This window comes from Rhea pennata, chromosome 1 (assembly GCF_028389875.1).
Source record: "Rhea pennata isolate bPtePen1 chromosome 1, bPtePen1.pri, whole genome shotgun sequence".
Taxonomy (NCBI): domain Eukaryota; kingdom Metazoa; phylum Chordata; class Aves; order Rheiformes; family Rheidae; genus Rhea; species Rhea pennata.
The window spans coordinates 128,981,824-129,006,873 of record NC_084663.1 but is presented as its reverse complement, the minus strand read 5'-3'; the positions used below and the strand labels follow the sequence as shown (position 1 = coordinate 129,006,873).

At 34.5% G+C, this 25,050-nt stretch overlaps 1 protein-coding gene across 1 annotated transcript in view; it reads left to right on the top strand.

The window, feature by feature from the left end:
• The window catches only part of IL1RAPL1 (interleukin 1 receptor accessory protein like 1), a 656,553-nt gene that overhangs the window by 301,173 nt on the left and 330,330 nt on the right, over positions 1-25,050 (top strand). Inside the window, exon 2 of the mRNA XM_062574156.1 lies at positions 19,150-19,429. Within this exon, the coding sequence (XP_062430140.1) occupies positions 19,150-19,429 (280 nt within the window). The remainder of the gene's footprint in view (positions 1-19,149; positions 19,430-25,050) is intronic.

Genomic DNA, 25,050 nt, shown 5'->3' with positions numbered 1-25,050 from the left:
AGATCCAGTTCAAAACTGTTAAGACATTGAAAGGACCGAAAATTGTCCCAGTGTTCAAATCCCATTTTGGATATTCACAAGAGGAAACAGGAAACTTTCTATACTGTTTATTCATAGATATCTTTGTGTCAAAGGCTCATCTAACTTACACATTATACAGAGTAACCTCCAGAGAAACAGAATTTTATGGATTCTGGATTTACATGAGCTGCTAAGCATTGTAAGATGGTCAGTGAGGTACACTGGGTAGCTTGTATGTCCATGAATGTATGCTTTTTGCCGTCCTGAAACTACAGTTTGTACAGTTTGTAATTTATTATATTATGATAGTATTTATAGTTTATGGGTGATAGAATTAGCAGGGAACAACTCAAGTCGCTAACTGTTACATTACATTAATTTGCAGACAGTGAAAGAAACTTTTCCTACAGCTATAAGGGGCAATGTACTGGGTTTGTCCCACAGAAATTTATAGAACTTCTAGAAAGCATATATTCCTTGTGCTGCGTGTTTTATGCTATTGAGAGTATTAGTTTTTGTTGGCTTGTGATGTTTTTATTTATTTTTCAGTTCAACTCCTTCACGAACTGTTCCCCAAAATAAAAATAAAATCCATTATGTTGCAAGCTTCATGACTATATAATTCTCCAAAAGGTTTGGTGGAGTGAAAAAACAGACATGTATTTAAAGTAGCACCTCTTGCCTTTGTTTGAGGTTCAGGTTACTCTTGTTTAGCAGTGATAGCTTGGCTGTTGTCCAGGGTTTAATTAGCACTTGTTTGCCTAATCTCTTATAACAGATAATGTTATTACTGAATTCAGGGACTCTGAAAATCCCATATCTGACAAAACAGGCTTAATAATGAAAATCACTGTGTTCTTACATTGTATTTGTCTTGGCAAGAACACCAACAAGAACACATGCATTTTTCACGAGCTAGAAAACATGCAGTTCAGAGCTGCAATCCCTGAGTTGTTCACTCTTCAGAAAAACAGAATTGAGCAGGAATTAAAATTGAATGAAAACTGGATTGGGGGTTGAAGAGAAGGACAAAGTGTACAACACAGCATCATTTTCTAGACAGATGTTAATTTGTTTCTCACTGGGTGAAACAGATCTGCCACAATATATTTGTCTGCGGATTTTGAAATGTTTTTAGGCAGAATAACCATGTAGCATTGAGGGTGGACTCAAGCCCCTAGGTTGACTTTGTTGCCTGATTTTTTCCAAATCACACAGGCTGGCTAGCTTGACTCTTGTGGGACAGCTGCCAAAAGCTGATTTTTGGAAACTGGTAGTCACAGGGGGATTTGTTCCTTTCCTTTCCTTTCCTTTCCTTTCCTTTCCTTTCCTTTCCTTTCCTTTCCTTTCTGTGAAAGAAGGAAAAACATGTTTGATCGATGGTTCTGAGAAGCAGTGCTGCCTTGTCAATTGTCCTCTCCCTTCACCTCTCTTCTGGGCAAGGGTGTGGGGAAAGGGATGAAGACAATTATGTTGTTAGCAGATAGACATGGACCACACTACTCAAAAGCTGACATCTGATTTTCTTTTCCTGGAAAATTGTGAATTGGTTACTCTATCAACAAGGAAAAGTCAGTTTGCTTTTGAACTGTCCCTCAAGATACCTGTAAAAAAAAACACCTTGAAATGCAGGGTACTTTTCCTTCCATTTAGCAAGCTGGATTTATCAACATCTTGCATATAAATGACATTTACAAAATACCTGACTTGTACATTTAAATGTTCCTGCTTTTAGGTTTAAATAAAATCACCATGGAAAAGCCAGTTATCATCTAGGGGAAAATGAAAGCTATGGGTTTTACCATCAAGAAAAAGAAAAACATAGGTGTCTGCTCTGATTTACAAGAGTAGACGCTGATGCCTTAGAAATTATAGTGGTTATTACCTGTGGGTATGCAGCACACCCCAAGAGTGTTGTTTTAATGAAACCAGAGAAAACTTTCAAAGAAATAAAAGAATGATCTGATATGACCATATTTAGGGACAATAAAAAGATTTCTTTAAGGATTTATTAAAATTAGTAAAATCCTCTTTAATTTTTTTGACAATGCTAGACTCACCTGATAGAGATCTACTTGTATCATCATTACTTGAAGCAATTATTTTCAGTGCTGCTGTTTTCTAATTTCTTCTTAAAATACACCTTTTTCTAAAATTCTTAGAGTATATTCCAAACACCATATTGTTAATATATTGTTATGCTACAAATCTGCTTCTTGGTACTGATAGTAATTTCTCACCTATTCATATGGGAATGTTCCTTGTATTGCATTGATCAAGCTGCATCTTGATAAGTTGGGTTTTTTCTCTCCTACGTTTCAGATAAACACAAGAGATGAGTATGAGATAGTGTAACAGCTCTTCCAAAGACCAACTTCTTGCTAGTTGATAAGAGAAAATAAATGAGATACACTTGCATGCAGAAGTAGGTGTAAATATAAACTGACCACAGATACACTTAAGGTATATATTCAACTTGGAATATGAATTATAGGATAATTTTTAAACATTAAAGGGAGGAGATTTTGAAGCACAGTGTTGAGCAGGAATTTCAGAACAAACTATTTAAGTGACCTTGAGATAAGTATTAATTTAAGAATCTCTATATTACTTTCATCGCTTGAGGTGATAGATGACTAAACTGGCAGCCTAGAAGCCCCAGTCCAGTCCTGCCATTAAGAAGAATGAATTATTTTGGTGGAACACATTTGAAGGTCAAAAAGTGGGGATTTTTTTTACCTGATTTTAAAGGCCATGTTTAGTAGACACCCTTTGCGTAGTATCTAGAAATAAATGAGTGTGTGGTATAAATGAGTGGAAATCAATTATTTCTGCATATTTCATTTTCTTTTAATGTTGCATTTATTTTAGTGTTACATTGCATATTTTTATGTGAAAAATTGGTTTCCGTAACCTCCTTCATTTTAGAGAAATATATCATATGATATCAGGAAGTATCTACCAGAAAACAGAACAATGTTTTATATGCAGATTAAATAAAAAAAACTAATAAATTGTTGACAACTCAAGAAAAATAAGAAATATTAATTTATGAAATCTTCAGCTTCTTATGTACTTTTCTTGACAACTGTTCTTACCATGTTTGCTACATAACTTATATTTTAGAATTTAATTTTAGAATTTAATTTCACATCTTTTATCTGCACTGGCTAATTTTTTAATATTACACTATGTACATCGTCATGTCTTTAACAGACTTTAGTTCACAAAGGAATCAATAATTTTAAAGGTTTGTCTTGTTGAGAGTCCAAATATACAAATAGGTCCTGTAAATATGCATTCCACAATAGATCTTTGGGTTATTTCAAGCTGCAGGCAAACGAAAAGGTGTATAACGTCATTACTTCTTTCTAAAAATTTCTTTCTAATTTATTATTAATATATTTAGTTGCATGGTAATAGGAATTATTTGATATACTAATGAAAATTTTTAATTGTACACAATATTTTATAACTTTATAGTGTTACATTGGCTATCTGGAGGGAAAAACAACAGACTAAGAATCTCCTAAAACAAAAAGTGGAGAAGTCAAGATTAAGTCAAAGATTAAGCCTTATATATAGATTAATTCTGGGATTTCCTTGTCAAATTGAAAAATTCAAATATACCCAGAAACTATCTACCAAAGAACAATAGAAAAATGTTGTATTACCCCTTTGCCAAAGGGAAAACCACTGACTCTCAGGGGCATGTCTGATGCTCATTAATTTGTCTTTTTCTGGTAGTTTTACTTTACTTCATTGCAGTGAGCTTCTCTGTTTTTTAGACAAATGCATCTGTTAATGCACCAGTGCAACTCATCTGTTATGCTGACTCCCTCTAGCAATCCCAGGACAAAGTGCAGAGACATGTACCTGGCATCTCTGCAACAGACTGGATGCCAATCTGAATGTCCTCTTACCTACAAGTTAGAAACCATATGCTAATAAAAATAATAGTCTTATCGAGACAGGTTCAGCTATAGGCACTTAACAGTGTGCTGGGAGGAAAGGAAAAAGAGCTTCATGAGTCTTGAGACTCCTGAGTGAGAAGTCAAGCCATGGAAGACCAAGAAGGCCTTTATGGAGAAGAAGCTTTCCAAAGAAAGTAGGAATTTTTACTGGATAATGCAAGTCCATAATAATACAATTTTGTGAAGAAGAGTACACTTTAAACTTTTGACCATTTTGTCACAAAGAAAAAAAGAAATTATTCATGTCAAGGAAATGTTTCATTTTGACACTGATAGTTTACGTTAAATTATCTTTTATCATGTGATATGAATACAGAATAAAATAATTTAAATGGAAAAATACAAATATTTTTAAGAGTTCCATGTTTAATACTGTTACTTGTTTTCCTTTCTAACTTTCTTTCAAAAAACGAGTTTTGATTAAGATTGGCCCAGTTGCACAAACAGTGAATTTCAATGACTTGAGCAGATAACTACTAAAGCTTTTGCAACTCTATCTTTAAAAAGCTGAAGACACGTTAGTCGTAGAAACAGGGTGAGATGCTGAACAGTAGAAAAAGAAAGTTCTCAGGTCTCTAATTCCATTTTTACATAGCAATTACAATGAGTTAATGGAATAAAGTGCTTTGGAACGTCACCTATCTAAAATGTGACTATATACCTGTGTATACAATGTGAGTTTGCACTGTGGGATTACTGTGAATTTTAAGAAGAAAAATAGCAGGTATTTTGAAGGTTGAAAGAGAAATTCAGAAGGGATCAGCTTTTTTTTTTTTTTTCTATGTGAAAGATGATTTTTTTCCAGAAAAAAAAAAAAAAAAAAAAAAAAAACCTGCTCTGAAGATGGGTTGTGTTAACCTTGGAAAATAGATTCAATCAATGAAGTGTGAAATAGAAGGATTTTAATCCTGCTTTAAGTGCAAATCTCAATGCAGCCTTAACTATAGAGTTACTAATAATGTTTCTATAATAATAAAAAGCCATATCATCTGCAGTACATATATAATCATGTAAAATGTTCCAAATTAATTATAAGACCTGCATTTTAGTTTTCAGCATTCATTCCCTGCAATTAAAAATAGCCTTTCTTTCTTTTTTCTGCCACCATTTACAAAATCAACTCTGAGGAAACAGAAAACAAGACTCTTGAGGATGAGTGTTGTGCGAATCTTGGGATTATTACTTACGTGCCTCATCCAGTTCATTTGCTCTAATGTGTGTGTGAAATAATATACCATATGCTATATAGAGAGGTATAATTCCATCAAAGTTTCACACATTTTTTTTGGTTTTGTTTTATTTCCTTAGCTACCGTTTTTGGTTAATGCAACATTAAAGAACTAGTTAGCAGTTACTATTTCTGGAGGTACCTTATGTTACGTTTTCCTTATTCTGGCTTGCTGTTTGTAGCCTGGGCATCATGTTATGACTTTTTGTAAACAAAAATAATCCTATGGAAAATTTTTGGCCTTAAATTCAAAGGGGACCTGAAAGAAGAGGGATTTCTAGCGGAATCTCCCACTTCAAGATCGTTCTTATTAAACGGATCTTTTCAATAGACCTATAATCTCTTTCGATGGTGATGGAAGAATTTATTTCCTATAGTTAAGCAATAACCATAATAAAACTTTTTCTTCGGATATGCTTACTGCCACTAAAGATCAACCCTTAGAGAAAGGTGGTAATTAAACTGTTGAAGACCCTTATAAGAGCTAAGTTTACTTACAGACAGCAACACAGCAGTGTAGAAATCATTGCTCAGCTGGAGACAATTTTATTACCAAAAACAAGTTTCCCTCGATATTAAGAAGAGTGTCTTGAGGAGAAGCTTGATAAATATTATTTCTTACTCTGTTTACAAACCCAAGTGTAAAACAAGGCTCAAGTGTCAAATGGGAGACACATATGACTTCTCCTACTGCTTGGCTAATGTGCTGCAAAAATACCATGTGAACAGCCATTCTGAGCTATTGGAGCAGCACTAATTTATTACTGTAAAATGGAGCAACAAATGTCACTCGGCAGAAAACCCAGGGGCAAGGGGAGGTGCATGGTGTGAAAAGATGAAGGAGGAGTTGATGCAAGTTCTTTGAGTGCTTTCAGAGACCTACCTGCCTTTCAAAAGGCAAGTAGAAATTACACTTTGCCCTGAGATGCCTACACTGATGGTTGTGAGCTTTGAAGCTCTCCAACCTGGAAGCTGCATACTCTCACTAGCAAGGAGTTACCCCCAACCTGAAGCATAAAAGTTAACAGCTTGTGGACTGGGCTAATATGGGGCTGATGTATGTCCAGTCAGCACAGGTCAGGGTAAAATGAGTTCACCTTACCCTGCCTTATAAATGCATATACACCTGTGTTTTTTCCACTCAGAATAGATTTGGGGGAAAATATATGTATATAATCATATATTAACAAAACTAGGATGTTTGAGTTATTTTCATCAGAATTCATAGAAGCTGCAAGAAGTCCAGACAAAGTTAGTATCTTGATTATGACAAAGAACTCAAGTGAAATCTTTCTCCTCAAGTGAAATCTCTTTCCTGTACCTGAACTGTTAGAAATTCAGAAGTGAATGTTTCAATTGTAGGATTTCCTGTATCTTCCTACATCTTTCTACCAGAGATGTCAGTCCTCCCAAGGAAGAAAATAAAAAGAGAGACCTTATACAAACCAATCAGTAAATGAATCAAATGCATAAACCTAATGCTTGAAAAATTTCTAAATTCAAAGGTATCATGTGCCTTAGAAAAGGAAAATTTGGGGGAGATGGTATGAACTCTTCTAGGAGTTTCATTTTTTTATTGATATTGATTTTGTATGAAAAAGACTTGGATGCTGTAAGAAAGAGGAACAGTATAAAAAACATAGAGAACAATATAAACTCTGCCACTGATGAAATAAATGTGCTTGATTATTGCCAGCTATGGTGTTCGTTTTATTATCTTTTCCTTCTCTATCTTTCAGAATTATCCAGTCTTGTTTCCCTCTAGTGCCTTTATATACCATTTTTTTCTAGTACATGTTTCACTTTATTATCCTTGGTTGTATGCCCTCTAGTCTGGGGTGAAAAAAAAAGGGGGGGGGGAAGAGAGAGAGAGGGTTCCCCTTTTCTGACAGGAAATATACCTAGTCTTTTCCCCTCTCCTTTAGGATGTATAATTGCAAATTCAGTTATTGGCTATGTGGATGATGGGATCAATGCCTTTTTGTCTACTTTAGTCATCTCTCCTTTCTTCTGGCATAAATCTGAGTCTGTGTTTGTGCTTCCCACGCGTTATTAGCAGCGGGCTACGACACCGGCGACCCTTGGCTTGCTCATCTCCAGGTTGTGCTGAAATTTCAGTCTCATCAGTATTCCTGACTGAGTGCAGCGAAACTCATCATGAATAATTAAAGTGTGCATTTATGTGTGCATATATGTGTTGAGCAGGAGAGGGAGGAAGGATGGGATGTGGATTAGTTACTAAATTGAACAGTCCCTGAAGAAACTTTAAATAATCGCAGATCAAAAACTATTTCAGCTCTGTGACCTTATCTTGAAAAATATACTAGCGTTTTCTTTACCTTAGTGCATTCGAGGTAGTTTAAAGGCTGCACAGAGATCAAACAGAGTGAAGCATCACTCAATAAAAGTTGCTCTCGGTGGAATATTTGGGTTATAAGGTGCTCTTACAACCATTTCTAATTTCATTGAATTCCTTTATAAAAATGTTCATTCTTTCAGTGACTGTAATGGCTTAGTATGAGTTTGTAGGCTAGTTTTTTTAGTTATAAATAAATAATAAATAAATAGTAAATAACAAAGACACATCTATTTTTTGCATAAGTGAATGTTCCAAAACATTCAAAGCAATTGCTTACTTATAAAATAATTGTTTTCCACATAGCTGAAATATGATCCTATACAATGAAAGCATAGAGAGTAGAGATATCTTATAGTATTTATCCAGTGCTATCTATCATACCTAGTGCCTAGTTCAGAGCAACAATTTCATCTTCAGGCACACGAGTACCAGACTTCACGGAAAGCTGTTTATCATATTTAGTTTTGTTTATTTTAGGGTGTTCTGTATTTCCTAGGAAAAATAATTCTTCCTTTAAAGAAAAAACATTCAGACAAGAAAATTGGGATGGGGGTAAGGAGAGGATATCATTGTGATCCTTTTTGATAATATAATTCCTAGTCCCTTGGTTTTTAAATGTGTGCCAGGCTTCTGCAGATGATATATCCCGTAAAGAATCACTCTAATGACAAATACGAGAGAAGGCCGTACTGTGTCTTAGAAGATTAAGCTAAGACTAGGTTAGCTAAGGAATCTGGCCTGTGGAAGAGAATAAAGTAAGCTGCTCAGTTCTTCGAGGCTAGAGGTAGAATTTTGAAAATTGGAATTGTAATTTTTTCTCTGGAAAACATTTGGCTGGAAAATTAAAGATTTAGGACAAATAAAAACAATTCAAACCCAGAGACTGTTGTTGTTGTTGCCTGCTGATGACATTAACTGTGGTACGTAGCAAAGGATAAGGAAGGGTGGCAGCGATAACAAAAAGACCACTCAGCCTTAATCTGAAAATTCTTTCTGGATGCGAATTTTAGCTATAAATTTAATCCTAATTTTGACAGGGGAATTTCTCTGTCTTTAGAGACAGCTGCACCCATTACCCAGCATTGTTTGTCTAAGGCTATCGGTGCTTTCCTAGCAAATGATCTCCCATCTCCCAGCCAAATTATTACACCGGCGAAGAAGAAACCTCCCTCTGGGTGATTAGCAACCAAGCCAGGAATGGAATGAGTCCTCTGTTAACACAGTACAAATGGAGAATATACAGACCGAACACACAGGAAAAAGAACGAGGCGGGAGCCCACCGCTGTGCTTAATTCTCTGCTTGCTGCCTTGGGAAGTGTCAATAAGGATCAGTATGCACTTGGCCTCTCTTACTTGCAAATTTATAACTACACAGCTAGTGTACACTCTCTTTTTGAAACAAAATTGAATATATTTTTTGATGTCTATGCTACCCACAAGAATTGAGTTTTCAGTGCTACATTACATAGAATAGTATGTAATGTACTTAGACATTACTACACTTAGACGAGAAGTAGAAACATAACTTTTGAATTAAGTTTCACCCAATTTGTGGCATTTCATCTTAAAGTCAGTTAAAACAATATTTGAAGTAAATCAGCATAGAATTACATTTCCTTTTTTTACTTTGGAAACTGTGATTTGGATGTCCAAAGCCCAGATCCTTTCTCATTCAACTTCCATGCTGATCTCTATGTTTATTTATTTTTAAAATGTTTTCCAACATTTTACAGCTGCAAGGATTTTGTGTGAGATGACCACTAAGAATTATCATGTTTATGGAAAATCTGAGCCATCTGACCTGACCAGCAGTTGCTGAGGCCCAGTGGCACGTTAGGGAAAAGCAGTCTCATGCTTGTGTCTGTTCAACCAGAATGAATTTTTTTTTTTCCAAATATCAAAAATTTTTCTTTGATTTGAAGATGACAAATTTTTCTGTTTGAAAATGTTCTTGGCATTTCTTTCCAAAAGCATTTCTCTTGTATTCACTGAATCAGGATGTGAAATATATAAAGATTCATATATTTACAGGAAAAATGCTCTCTCTTCATCTAACACCAACTAATTTTGGGCGATATACTCTAGGGTATAGAATAAAGAGGGAAAGGGAAATGCGCTGATGTTTGATTTGTGCCTTAGAAATCTAATGCAGTGAGGCACACCAGCATGGGCACCTGATCCATAAAGGTACATGAGGAAGCTTTTCATTGAATCCCATAGGATTTTGTTTCTTAACTCAATTAAATCCATTCTGATTTCTTTAGATTCACTTCAACCAAAACATTCATGATAATCTTTAAAGTAAGCTTTGGTGAAAGGAGCAAAATTTTCTTTTCAAACTCAAATAGTAATGATTTTCATTTCTTTTACCTATTGAGATTAAAGTGCTGAACTACTATATTACTCTGGTGGCCTCTTTCTCCTTGGTAAGCTATCTCAAGTGTGGCAAATATGTGGCATGTGGGAACAGAGGAAATGTCAAACTGGGGAGCAAAGATTTACGAAATTTAATATCTTTTGCAGGCTTTAGCTTCCAGACTTAATATGGACAAAAAAAGGAAGGAAAATGCCAGATGCTATAATAATATAAGTTCTTCTAAAATGAACAGAAAGTACAAACAGATTTATAATGACTTTTTGTAATCCCTAGAGTGTAGATTTACTGTAGTTAATATTTTCTCTTTAAAGTTCAACTAATATTGTTGTTCCTTGCTAAGTCTTTCTGAGGTTCCTATTGGCTTTAAACTACCATGTTTTGTACTTGATAGTATCTGCAGGAAAAGAACATATATCCTTAAAACTTCCTCAATTAAAATGAATTTGTATTTCATAAGCAAATGTATTCTTTGTTTAGCAGTTTGATGTCAAATTACCCCTGTGTTTCACGTATCTGGAAGATTTTCCTGTAATTTTGAAAAACATTGCATGATTTTTCTTTTTTTCTTTTTTTTTTTTTTTTTTTTTTTACCAAAATCTTTTCTATTCCACTTTTGGTAGTCTTTAAATAATAGTACTTTTTACATAAAAGGGGACCTCCTTTAATTAACAAATTTTCAAGTGACAACATCAATATGTTTCTTATTTTGGCTAGCATGTGTTTTCTAATTGTTATAGTCCCAAGTGCTGCACTGTGTGCTGCTAGTAAGCTGCCAAGTAATATCAAGAATTGCTTTTGTTATTGATGGCTTCACATGGAAACTTTTAAAGGGCTCCCAGAACTGAAAGGAAAGGTTAAAGAAAAGGAAAATGTGTCCCTTTCTGTGCCTTGGACATTTGTGTGTGTATACAGAAAGTATTAAACCCAAAATGTAGCCATTTCAGTAGGCTAAATCTTCGTATTTGTGGGTATGTTTTGCTGCTTGTTAAGATACATAATCATGCAATGTAATTTTTTTTCTATGAGAAGGACAGCTATGTTTTAAAGTAAATCTGCCTCTTGTTGAAGATATAGCTACACTGGGGGTGTTTTATTTTATTTTTTAAAAATCATTATTAATATTATTTTAAATCATTATTTGTGTGCCAGGCGGATCCTGGTCAGACCTACTGTGTGGGAAAACCTGTGCTATCCCAGTGCAGCTGTGAGCAGCACATCTGTCTGTGGTTTTGCCTGCCCTGTGCTCGGTCCTAGACTGCACCTTCGCTCTGCGGTGTCTGCAGACACAATGAGATATTCTTTCCTCAGGTCTTTTAAAAGATCATAGAGCATTTTAAAAAACACTAATCACCAAAGCCTTATTTAAGGGATTTCTGAAGGCACGTTGAACATGTCAGATGAAAATATTGATATAAATACTGACATTGCGTTCCTAACCAGGAACACTGTAATTTCTTTCTGAGTTACTGTGTGTGCGAATGCGCACACAGTTAATCAAATGAAACATCGACATGCACATACAATGAAGATTATTTAAAAATTCTTGTCAGCTTCGGGAGAATTCAAACAACTTTGTCATACTGAGTAAAGAAAAGAAACCTCCCTAGAATTGGTTTGTATGACTTATGTTATGCTGTATTTTAGCTTCTATTTAATTGTAGATAGAAATGCCTATCTGACATATACAGGGCTTTAAATAAATAAATGTCTACCATTTGAGTCTAGTAAGACTATTTGTAGGCTCTAAATAGTCCCTAAAATCAGCAGGAGTTTGATGCAGTTAACATACGGTAGTAAAAATATTGATACTATCAATCCAAGATCACAGTTTCAGTATATTAATTCTATCCTAGTATTTTAACAGTGGAAGTAGTATACAGATTAATAAACAGAAATATGTTTTTTTTTTTTTAGTATGTGTTATTGCAGACAACCTCATGGCTACTGACACTTAATTGTATTCTTATTTATATTCTTTTAATTTTTGAACATTTTTAAGTCAAATATCCTTTGATTCAAAACCTGGTTGAAATAAACAGCACTTCTTTGGGTCTCAGCTCTTCTGAAACATTTACTTATCCTTTTCATTTCCACATGGTCCCAGTCACATAGTTATGTTGCTGCAGCTTTAGGGACTGCCATTCTACTGCTAAGTCACAGCACCAAGGTGTTTGCACCACGGTGTTTGTGATAATTTGATTAATTTTAATCCTTGTATATTATGGGCTAATCTGTTTAATTACCTCATATTTACTGCAAGTGGAGATCCTTCAAATGTTTAGTTACTACGGTTCAGCTGATATTCAGAAACTTGCCTACGTAGTTGGGCTCTTTGTAGGAGGAAAATGTGTAAAGGTATAAGGTACGAGGAAATCCTCAATCTCTGTCATAATCTCCAAAATGAGGCTACTGGAGAACAGAATGAGTTTTCAGAAGCGGTTTCAATAATATGAAGAGATTGTGGGAGAGATTAAATAATTTGCCACCTGCTGTACAACGTGATACACCAGTATGCTCCAGGGATTCTCCTTGCTTGGAAATCTTCCTTCTGAAAAAGTATCTTCGCTTTTCTTTGTTTAATTTTCAGAAAACAGCTTAACCACTCCTCGTGGTGTTTCTCTTGAGGTTGGGTGACTATTTTATTTTAGCCATTTAAAATGCTGCAGGGACCTCTAAGACCAATGCGCCCTAAACTTCAGTTCCTCACCTAATAATGTAGCTATTCTGCTCCTGAACAGTACAGCAAATGGTTGAAATTGCATGTTCATACACACTGAACAGCGCATGACTGAAAGTTCTCTTTCAAAACACATTGTGGTAAGTTTGGGGAGCAGGTAGGGAAAGACTTGCGTTCTTTGGATGCAGAAAAACCTCTGACTTCACTGCTGAAAAAAACAGAGGCTGCAGAATTGCCCTCAGATAAGGAAGCATAATAAGTGCAATAAACAAAAAGCATTTCATTTCCATAGGCACAGATCAGTAGTGCAGACTAATATCAGGCTTTGCAAGCAAGAAGAACTGTGATTTGTGGCTGCTGACTGCAGTATGTTGCCACCTTTATGCTGTATGCTAACACCTGTAGATACACAGATGGCCTCTGCAATGAAGGTGAGTACTAGAAAGAAGGTAGCTCATGCAAACAGAAAATCAGGAATTGGAGAGGCCAGGGAGAAGCACAGGCCAGGCTGCCTTTAAATATGTGATTACTGAGACTTACTTTACACATCATGTTGAACCACAGATGAGGGCTAGCGGAGAGATGGGACCGAACGGGCATCAGGAAAGAATTCTTGGTTGTTTCAGAGTAAGACCTCATGCAGTTCAACATGCACTCGTTCTTTCTTTACTTGTTCTAACTTGCATAGGATATTTTTTCCCCTCTTTCCTAAAATGTGTTTCATGTTTTAAACTTTTCTGCAAGTTAATGGTGGTAGTTACAAGGATAAATGTTAATTCAGACAGAAAATACTATTTAATGGGGCTTATGAGAGAGAGAATTACATAAAAACATCCTGCCACAAAAGTATTTTTGCTCTCCCTCTGACTTTACAAAATATGTAAGTACTCCAATACCTAGTCATGTATCCTCTGTTTCACCTTAGCACAGTGTTCTGAAGTCAAGAAAAAAAAATTTCTGAAGTTAAGAAAAAGAGTATTTTAAATTAATTTACTGCAAGCCATAGATTTCTTTCTCCAGTACTCCTCTTCCTGCAGGCTAGTGCATTTGCCATGGTCACTCAACTGTCAAGTCTGCCACTTTTAAAGCTTTTCTCAAGTGAGACTGGGGAAATTGTAATTATTAGGAGCTGAGGTCTTAAATAGATGATGGTTCTAAAAATATTTTTTCTGCCTGCCTCACATCTCCTTCAGCACCTTCATTTTCTCTTACTAGCCTCCTGTCATGCCAGCCACCACACACTTCTAGATAGAGATCAAAATATTCAAGTTTTTAGCCTACAAGGTAATTTTCGCAAGAGTTTTCAAGAGAATGAAAAATAGGAGTTCAAGATAAAAGTGCTGTCTCAAAGCGAACTTCAGCATACTAATGTGCAAAGCTGTAATAGCAAGGTTAATGCAAAGAAAATTTAATCATGTATGAAATATACTTGATGCGGTCATTTGAAAACATTAGTACTAATGATAAATCCATTTTTTTATGTTTCTAATTTTATATTGGAACTCTCTTGAAAGTACAGAATCTAAGTGATCTAAAAATAGAGCTGATCACATTTTTTTCCTCAGCTAACAGTGCTTGTTGCATTTTAAGCTGCTTCTTCATGCCTGTTAAGTTCTTTTTTTTTAATTTAAACTAAAAAGATACATAAACCAAAAAAAAATCTCATCTTCCTGTTAAATTTGGTTGCAAATGGTTAATATGTTCAAAAAATCCTAAAGTGGCTGACAAATAAATGGAAGGCATACAGTGATATTGCATAAACCTCCTTTCTGTAGGAAATTAGGTTGAATGGAACAGCAAGCACTCATAAATGAGAAAAAATGAATCTAATAATTTTTGTTTTATATGAAAATAAATACAATAAATTTGGAAGGGTTTCCTGTTACTGAATTACTGTTCTGGATATTTTAGGGGAACTGTTTTCAACTAATACCAGACCTAAATTGTTTAGCTAGATCAGGAAGTCAGATTTCCACAAATGCATTGGAAACTTGGAGACTTCCATTAACTCTCAGACCCAGAAATGGAATTGAAGTTTATGAACTAAGCTGGGTTGTAGCAGTGGACCCAGGAGTCACTAGTTCAATTTTCTCCCTTTCAGCACTGATTTTTCCCTCGAAAATGGTGTATATGATCTTGAAAAATGAAAGGGAAGACCCTGTCAGAAATGTTAAATATTTTGTTTGAGTCCTATCACCAGATGCAGCCTGCAGGGAGCTTGTTTATCTGGCAGAACGGTCTCATTATTAGGATGGTGATGTGCTGTGGTTTACTTCATACCCGGAAATCACTCAAGGAAATAACTGAGTGAATGATATTCATCCTGGTCACTATATTGTGCTATTAGATGTCACAATAAATGGCAGCATGTTAAAATAGAGGTCAGGGACTACAAGCATGGATTTGCATGCATTTCTCGAATGTCATAGCTGTTGAATTATTTAAGTATTTTCCAATTTATGAAATAATAGTAATAATAATAATAATAAAGTGATTGCCTGTTTGATGATGTGACAATAGAAATAGGACAGGAAAGCCTAACTTTGATAAGTCTTGAGCATAATTTTCCCACCATTGTTTTGTGCCAGCACAAATGTATGTTTTGATTGTGTGGTGGCGGCAGATATTACAAAGACGGAAAACACAGTTTTTTTCTTTAGGCAATAACCTTCTTAGAGATAAAGAAAAGTAAGAAAATGTAATGAAGATTGAAATGGATCACAGTTAAACTGCAAATTTGTATACAAAGCCCTCAGTCAATTTGATATTAACACGGATGGATTAACATTAAGACTATTAAGACTTTTTCTTGCCTATTCTTATTTATGAAGCAATAGAGTATATTTTTAAGATCTAACTAAAAAATATAAAGTTTATTTAAGGTATCAATGTCAACAGAAAAATCCAAAGATTTTCCTAAATGTAAAATATATCATAAATATAGTTAGTCTTTGTGTCTGAAAATATACCCTTACCTTTGGAAGTTTGGAAATCAGGATGAGGTTTCCCATATAACCAAGTTTTTCTAGACTAAAAATGAACATGTACTTTATGCACCTTATACAGAGTATAAGTAGAATATGTCAGTTACAGTACAGGCATGCTATCCTCTGAGTATTCACAGTAATCTCATTTTTAAAGACATGAAAGTCTGGTTTTCCCATTTTATATGTCTTTTAGTCTCTGTTTATACTCCCCTATTACAATGGAAAAGGAGGATTTCAAGCACAGATGGACAATTATCTCCTAAAAATCACTGCGAACACTAAAAAAAGAAAAATCCTGAATGTGAAAGACATCTGTGTCTTATGACAGGAATGATGAATTTCTATTGCATCTGTCAAAATTGTATTATCACCTTCTCATGGATGAAGAAATGTTGGCTGAGCTGTAGTGTGAGGTATTCCCTGCAAGATATTTAAGGTATTAAAGCTTCCAGCTGAGATAAGGTTAATGCAGTTCTATGTGACTTGAATATCAGTGTTGACAGAGTTAAACTGGTATAATGTTTCTGTAAGTGAGAAGAGAAACAGTCATGTTCACTTCTCTGGAAGACCATGCTGAGAAGAGGACAAATGTTTTCTTAAGATTATCACTGAATGTGACTTCATAATATGTATTCTAGTATATCAAAAATAAGCCAAGGTCATTAATTATAAAAGAATGTGGATTGTTTCATTGGGCATGGATAGTTAAAATATTGAGAAATTTGTCTAATGCTTTAAAGCATGAGATTCTCTTTTTTAGCTGACAGATCATGACTTGACTCATTACCTAGTTCTTATCTGGTTTTATGCATCTTAAAGAGAGGTCATCGATAATTAAATTTCACAGAAAGTAAATGAGGACCTGTTTCTAAAGCTTGGATTTAAGACAAAACATACAATAGATTCCCATGACATTATAGGCATGCCAGTGTTCGTATTTCCTTGAGCTGCTGTTCTCTTAAGCCGTCTGGTAATACATACTGATGCGGTTGGTGCCAACAAACTACCAAGTAGAAAATAGTTACATTAAAGTGTAATTTTGTTTATACTTTGTGATACAAAATTTTAATGCAGTTCTGGGCATTTAAGAGTTTTTTTACGTGTATTTTCTTTCCATAAAAATATCATCCAACTTAGCTTTTGAAGTCACTACTTTTTAGAGCATTAATGTAAATACAATGGCTATATATATATTGTTAACGTTCTCTCTAAAACTCAAGTCTCAAACTTTTAAAAAGTTAATTTCTGCAAAATTTTGGAAGTGTTCTTTTTTTTGCATTTGAGAGTAGAATGCTTGCTAGCTTGTTTGTCTAGGCTTACTAAATTACATTGGAGATGGTATCAATGGGTGGTTCAAATCAGTGATACCAAATGGGTGGTTCTTGCTACTTTTTCATGAGGAATACCTTGTTGAAATAAAGTCAAGGATATATGTTCTGCATAGTTACTCCTTTATTTGATACAATGGTGTGAAATACAGTTGGTATTATTTTCTAGTATGTTCTCAAGGATTCAACAAGCTCAAGGAGCTTGGACCACTAGGACTGAATATCCTGAGAGAGAACATGTCTAGGCAACTAATATAAACTGAACTATAGTGATTTAGATAGCGAAAGGCAAGATTACAATTTGATAATAAAGTATGATGAAGCTATTACCTGCTAACTTGTATAATGGAATTAACTCTGCTTAGAGGTGCATTTTAATTCATTCTTGGCCTTGGGTATTCAGAAATAGAGTGAAAGAGAACCCAATCAGAGACAGAGTGCTCCTTCAAAAAGGTAAAAAATGAAATGTAAGTGTATTCTGAAAAAAATGAAAATTTCTTAAGTCCTATTGGGAAACTAACAGTATAGCCTTGTCTCTGTTCACTTTAATTTCTGCAAGAGTACATCTATTTCTTATTAGAGACTGGTAAAGAATACTGATTTTAGGGACTGTGCGGTAGGAAAATTGTAACAGGGCCACATTAATTGCCCTTTTCCAACCTTAAAAGTAAACATGGGAGGAAACACTCCAAGGATATATGAAATATTTCACTATATGAATTCTATTCACTATGAAAAATGACTCTAAAGTTTTCCTTTTTCCCCCCTCTGTCTTTCAGTGTTGTATTGTCTTAGGTTATTTGTTATGCAATGGTATCTAGTGTAAACATGCTTGTGTCTATCTCATATTTTACTGTGTATGATGAGTGTTGTGGTACTATCCACAGGAAAATCTCCAAAGTTTCTTTAAAGTAACATGCTTTTCTCCCAAATAAGAGATGAAAACATTTTCTATTTTTAAAGTGATAATACTATTTAATCTTGAAGAATAGCTTGAACTCTCCATTAAAATCAATATTCAACCAACTCTAGGGTGAAAAGCATGTCGTGTGAATCTAGATATCTGATATCTAGTTAGCTAGGCTCTTATAAAGTCAGTGAAGGGAAATGACCACTTCAAAGACCAAACACTCTTTCCAATCATGGATTTCCATTTTAACATGAAATATGTTGTCCTTTGGATGTACTGATTGTTTTCAACCACATATGGTTTCAATATGCAGGAGCCTGAATAACTAACTCAGTTGAACAGCAGCCAGTGCTAATGAATCCCCTCCTGAATGAAACTCCTTTGCAACAAAACTTAAGCTTTAGATAGGAAAACACTATAGAAAGCATCTGTTTTCCTTGTGTGCTTTTATAATTAAAAATAGTTATCTTTTTTTAAAAAGAAAGGGAAAAAAATCTATTATTCTCTCCTGAGGAGCAGTTATTAGACGTTGGATTGATCCAGACTGACAACCTGCTCTATATTAAACAGGTGAAGAATGTGATAATTATTCTAGAATTATTGCTAGCTGGGCCAGGAACGAATAAATACATGAATCATTTTAATTAATTTGTAATGTACTTTGGGAAAGTCGGGAATTCTAAATGAGATCTTAACTTGCTCGTGAATAATCCACTGAACATATCTTCAGCCATTTTCCTGGCTCTCTCTTTTTGTGTATGTGCCCTTAACTGCTCTTACTGTTCAGACAGTTTCTTCTCCTCCTTTAGATCTAACCCAAACTTTTACGTTCTCAACTTCAGGCCACAGCTTCTTGTCCTAATGTCTTCTGAGACTAAGTAATTCCCTTCTTTCATTTATATTGTTGCCCTGAAGGTTTTTGATTAATGCGTTTCACTGATTATGACGCCCTGTGTACAGCATGGCCTCAGTACTGCACTAATTTGATTCCAATATTTTATAACAATTCATGCTGGAGTTCCACAAGAGACGAAAAAGAGTAATTGCTCACTTATCTCAGAAATTATCAAGATTTACCACTAATTCTCTCAATAACTGTTCCGCATAGGAAAGTAAATGATATTAACAGTGTGGAAATGCAGTTAATTTTCCAGTGATCAAAAGAGGACTACTAGTCACTCGACGGACTATTCTGCAGTAAAGCTTGCTGTGTAACTATTGCTCATGTGTGCTCTCTGAAACCATAGTAATCCCTTTCTTTTTTTCCCCCTCCCTCTTCTCTTTCAGCTGATGGATGTACTGACTGGTCTGTGGATTACAAGAAATATCAAGTTTTAGTGGGAGAACCTGTTCGTATAAAATGTGCACTCTTTTATGGATATATTAGAGCTAATTACTCCCTAGCCCAAAGTGCTGGACTCAGTTTGATGTGGTACAAAAGCTCTGGACCTGGAGACTTCGAGGAACCTATAGCTTTTGATGGAACTAGAATGAGCAAAGAAGAAGACTCCATTTGGTTTCGGCCAACAGTGGTACAAGACAGCGGGCTTTATGCATGCGTTATAAGGTACTATATTTTAATATACTACATTTCAGCGACACAGATACAAAACGGGGGGATACTGATAGTGAGACTTCTGTGGCAAAGAACAGTGTTTTCTGAGTGTGTTCCTATTTCTTCTCCCCTTGCTGTCCCTTCCCCTTTCACGCTTGAGTAGAAATTATTGTTGAATGAATATGCTGAGCATTTTCAATAATTTGTTGTATAAATTTTGGTTATTTATAACAAAATTTAAAATTTATACATCCAATCCCACCCATCATGGAATTCATGTGTTCCTGCCTCTGCTTTGATTTAACACTTACAATTCGTCTTCTAGTGCAAAAAGTTCATTATGCAAATTCAAATTCAATTTTCCATGAGTTTTCCTCAATCTCTTTTTAATTCACCTTTTCACATAAAATTTTGTGCCAGTTATTTTGTGCCAAGTTTCTACTACTTGATGTAAAATGGTTGCATTGAGGAAAATGTTATATGATCATAACAAAGTTTAGACATTTTTACAGACATATATCCTCCCCCATCATAGCTGATTTGACCTAGTAATGGGGGCTGGGTGCCAGATATCTTCCAAAATTATTTAACCTTCTGATGGATCAAGCCCTTAACTTTGAATAGATTCTCATTCCTGCTTTGTGAGACAGATGCTAAGCTTCTTTTTACATCTCTAAAGTGATTTATACTGAGACATTGTTTCTGACTTTTTTCCATTAAAAAGACCATCAGGCACTTTCATATTGTCTCACGTTATATTTGTACTAGATGTGAAACTATGCAAATTGTGCATAAAAGATACATGGAAGATTCGGTACTAATTACTCAGTGGGTTGAAACAATTAGTTATTGTACTTAGGAGAACAGATGAAGCAGTGTTTCCATATCTATAAACCTCTCTGTTTCCATATCTATAAAAACAGTTTTCTACTCATAGACTATAGAACTATAGAAACTGTTAAAAAAAAAAAAAAAAAAAAAAAAAAAAGCTAAGCAGCTGAGTGACTAGACTAGGAAATCTTGATGAAGCTATTCTGACATTGCAAAACAAAACAAAACAAAAAAAAAAAAAAAAAAAGAAAAGAAAAAGAAAAGAAAGAAAAACAACACCTGGAGAGTCTAGTGATGTTTAGAGTACACTTTTCTTTGGTGGGAGTAGGGGGTGGAAGGAATGCTGTATCATGTGTGGTATAGGATTTTTTTTACTACACGTATTTTTTTGTTCTTTGAGCTCTTTACCCACAAGGCATTCTGAATCATGTCATTTGTTCAACAGCATTTTCTGCAAGATTCTTCTGATGATGATTTCTTAAAAAAAGGCAAGCAATTTATGCCTCTTAAGGAGAATATTTATTTATGTTTAGAGAAATATGTTTTCAGATAAGTATACAGCAGTAGCCATGAAAATGGCAACATTTATCTTTAATTATTCAATAGTGCTATTTGAAATATTGTAATTAATCTCCTGTTTAGAAATAGAAAACCTTAAATAACTCGTATTACACTTTGCAGCAATTATGAATAAATGCTGCATTTAGGTAATCAACCTTTCTGTGAAATTTGCTTATCATGTCAATCTGTATTTATTCCCTTTATAAATGGATTTCTTTTTAATCTGGAGGTAGATAAGGGCTTGTTCTAATTTGCTTTAGACAGCATACTGCTTTTTTAACACATGCTTGATTGTCCAGCTTGCCATGATTGTATATGGAGCTGGAAGATAGATTAAAAAAAAAAAAAAACACTAATTTCTCCATTATCCTGAATACTCTTATAAAGAGTTACAAAACCTTTCAATCTGAGTAGACCCACTGGAGCAAGCAAGTATCAGTTAAAGAGTTGGTACAATAAGGTCTGTGCGTATTACATCAAAATTTTAGTTTTAGACACTTTTGAAAGAAACTTTCAGTTGTATGATGAAGACAATTATTGATAGAAGAGAGGCAATTTTCATTTCATAATCAGAGAAACACATTATTTTATCTATGTTTTATACTGTTAAAGGATACTTTCAAATAGCATTGAATGTCCATGTAGAATCAAGTTTAAAACAGAATACTTTAAGTTCCTGAGTGAAACATGTATTTGATATTTTTAATCAGAAAAAATAAAGTGAATTACTCAGGAATATAGTAGTTCATTTTTTTTTCTGTTGTTCCTCTAGATTCTTACACTTGAAACTGATCATCTGATGAAAAATATGAGAGGTTGAATTGATGCAGTCTGGCAAAATTATGTAGTCTATCTATACTTGCAGTTATTGCTGTAAACAGAGCTAGAAAAAGCTCTCACTTCCGATAGCTCTCTTCTGAAATCAGAATACTCAGCCCTGCTATCACTAAATCTTACATTAATCCTAGTAGAGTACGAAAAAGAATTGAGAGGAGGGTTAGTGAACAAGAATGATAATTTCTTGCAAGAAACAAAATAGTGATTGCAGGGATGGGATTTAGGAAAAAATTCTTGCAGATTTGAAGTTTTCCTTTATTTTAATGAAGAGAGTTTTAAATACCTTCAGAATAGTGATAGAGGCTATTTCAGTTTTGAAGGCTAAGAAGCTCAGTGAGGAGACAGAAAATGACCCAGTCGGAAACCAATGATCAACGTGGTGCTTGCAACAACTTGTACAGGAGAGTAGGGTGAAGAGAGGTGCATGTAATGACAGTTAGGGCAGGCAGTGCAAATGGGCAAAAGGCAGAATGTGCTTTGAATAAATAGTTCTGCCTAGTTTTTATGTTCCAGACTTACTGCAAGGGGTGGAATAGTCCAGTACTTATTTTCTTTGCTCACAAATTCATTTCTTCTTCACAATTCTCTATCTTTGCTAGTTCTCCCAACAACAAGGAAAAAAAGTATATCTATTACACAGGGAGTGTAACTGCTGGAGAAAAAAAAATGCTGGAACAAACAGATGGTATGGCAATAAATGAAGAATATTAAAAGGTTTTGGAAAGGTTTGTGGACCAAACTGCATTCCCAGTACAGTAGAAACATTGAGTTTTCATTGAATAGAAAAATGCACATTTTTAGTGGAACTAGTCTATGGATAATAGTGAAGGCTGACTCTTTTTTACTTCAGAAATGAAGAAATAACCTTCATCCTTATTCACTACTGCTTGCAATACTGTCATCTTTAATTTCTTATCCTCACCTTTCTTCCTATGGGAAGCTGATTGCCATAAGAAAATGCAGAACATTAAGACTGAGCCTTATTATCAAGGACCTGCTGCACACGCATAGCTAAGGGAGAGAATATGGACAGAGTTATAAGTCGCTTTTCAGCTTACTATGGTCAATAAAAAGTCTGTGAAGCTAACAAATGCTTACACAGTGCTTTTAAAAAATGAAATAAAATAGTTTATTTTAGGTGCAACAATGTGTTAGTATGCTCATTGCAAACTTAAGGAAGCAGAAGTGGCAGAATACTAAGCCTTTCAGTGGATGTGACATCACAAAATTATCTCTTATTTATCCAATATAGGCAGCAGCTATAGGTAGATAGGCCACACAAAGAATTAATGTACATATTCAACAAAAGCTCTCAGAAATTGTATTACGTTGGTAGAGCCCAGTTTCGGTCAGACTTTGCCTCCTTTAATATTGCAAAAAAGTTGAAATACTGCTGTTCTTGTCAAACTGACATCCCTTCATGTTTTCATCTTTTCCTTCCCTGCCTGGAAATTTTTATTACAGTATCTCTAATAGTGGTCCAATCCGCTCAGTGGACACTGAAGAGACAGCTAGATTGCTGTTTATGTTAAGGTGCTACGATGGGTTATATTGCAAAGGATGAAATAGGTTTTTATGATTCATTCATCCCAAGTTTTACATTGCTATGTCAGTTAAATGGTGTTTAGAAATCATCTTTATCACCTCATACAGCATATCTAGGAATTCAGATGTCTTTTTGAATCTGAATATACTCTTACCGTCTAATTATTCCATTGCTTTTAAACTCATATTTTAAAGCAATGTTGCTTTTATGTCTGTACTGGAAAATCTCACTGCTTAGACCTGGATTTAAAGTGTTTTACCTTGTAGAAATCAGTGCCAGCTTAAACCATTTTCCTCCATTTTTTCTTAATAATGGTGGTTCTATCACCTCAGTTGCTTCTCTGTAGACTGGTGTGTTTGGCTATTTATGAACATTAATTGCTTTCGTAAGCTGAGATAATTCATAGAGAAGAATGTGTACAAGCATTACTAGTCTTTTTCAGATGCATCAGAGTGGCTATAAAGCATGCATTCAATTCAGAAAGAAATAGGTAACCACAGAGGTTAACATAATGCATTATAAATTACATTACAGATGTCTGTTAATTTTCATGAAATGCCTTTTCCAACTTTTAACACATTTAAAATAAATTCATTAGTCATTCATCAGGCTTAAAAATATTGCCTATTGTTCATTTGGTAATATTCAGCTTTGAAGATCAAATTCAGGTTGGACTGCCAGGTTCAAGCTGGGAATAGCAACTATGATGGAAAAGGTTCATATCTATTTTCCATGGCAGTCAGAAACACAAACGAGCATCTGCTTGACAATCTTTAACTATTTCTTAGTCATGCACAAATCTAGCATTTTAGAGGAAAAGGTAAAGACTGAATTATTCAGAAAAGCCTATAGAGTTTTCTGGTTTTAGTTCTGAAAGAGGAAAATGAAAACAACCCCGGAGTGCTGAAACAAAGTCAGATCATTGGCCAGATCTGTATTTAGCTTCATTACCCTTGCTATGGCCTTGTACAAGATAGAGATCTCAAACATAACATTGCTTCTAAGTTATTTTTAAGGTAAGCTTTAATCTTTGCTGTTAAGCTATACTTTTAAATATCTCTGCTCAACTTAACAGCAGTTGCATCTTTTATTTTTTATATTCACACATACATATATGTTTGCAAACACATACATTCTGTTGCAGAATTACATAACTTCCCTGCTGTATAGTTCAGTTAATATATTATTTCTGTTTGGGACAGAAATAGAACACCTTTAGATGCATTTTAAATAGTAACTTTCTCAATATAATTTTCTACTAAAGCTAGTAAAAAATTGTTAAAAAATATCACAGGCTGAGCGATCACACAAGACTTTATTTGCAATGTTCTTCTGTTCTAGTCTGTGGCATGATTTGAAAAACAAACTGTGATTGACATGAATTTATGAAAAAAATAGTCTTTTCATCGTGGAAAAAAAATCATTTCCATGTTACATAGCTTAAAGTTGTTCTGTCAGGTAGGATATGTCCCAATATTTTTGTATCTGAAGATGATAAACCTAGGTTTTCTGCATTTTAGCAGACCTAGTGTTGACAGATTCTGACAATTAACCAATGTAACCCATTAACTGTTTAGTTATAGGTGACTAGTTAAAATAATTACAGTTATATGGAGATGCATTATTATTATTAGCACCTAGTAATTTTGTGAAATAAACAGGAGATAATAAATACGAATTTTAAAATAAAAGTATAAGCAGTATATTTCTAGAGAAAATCCTCTTTGTTTGGAGGAAAAAAAATTTAAGTGGTGTGTATCCTTTCCCTCCTGGAGTTACTTGTTCAGTTACTAGGATTCATTCAGATACAATGAAGTCTTTTTCTATTCCTTTCATGAAGATTTAAAAATAAGTATCT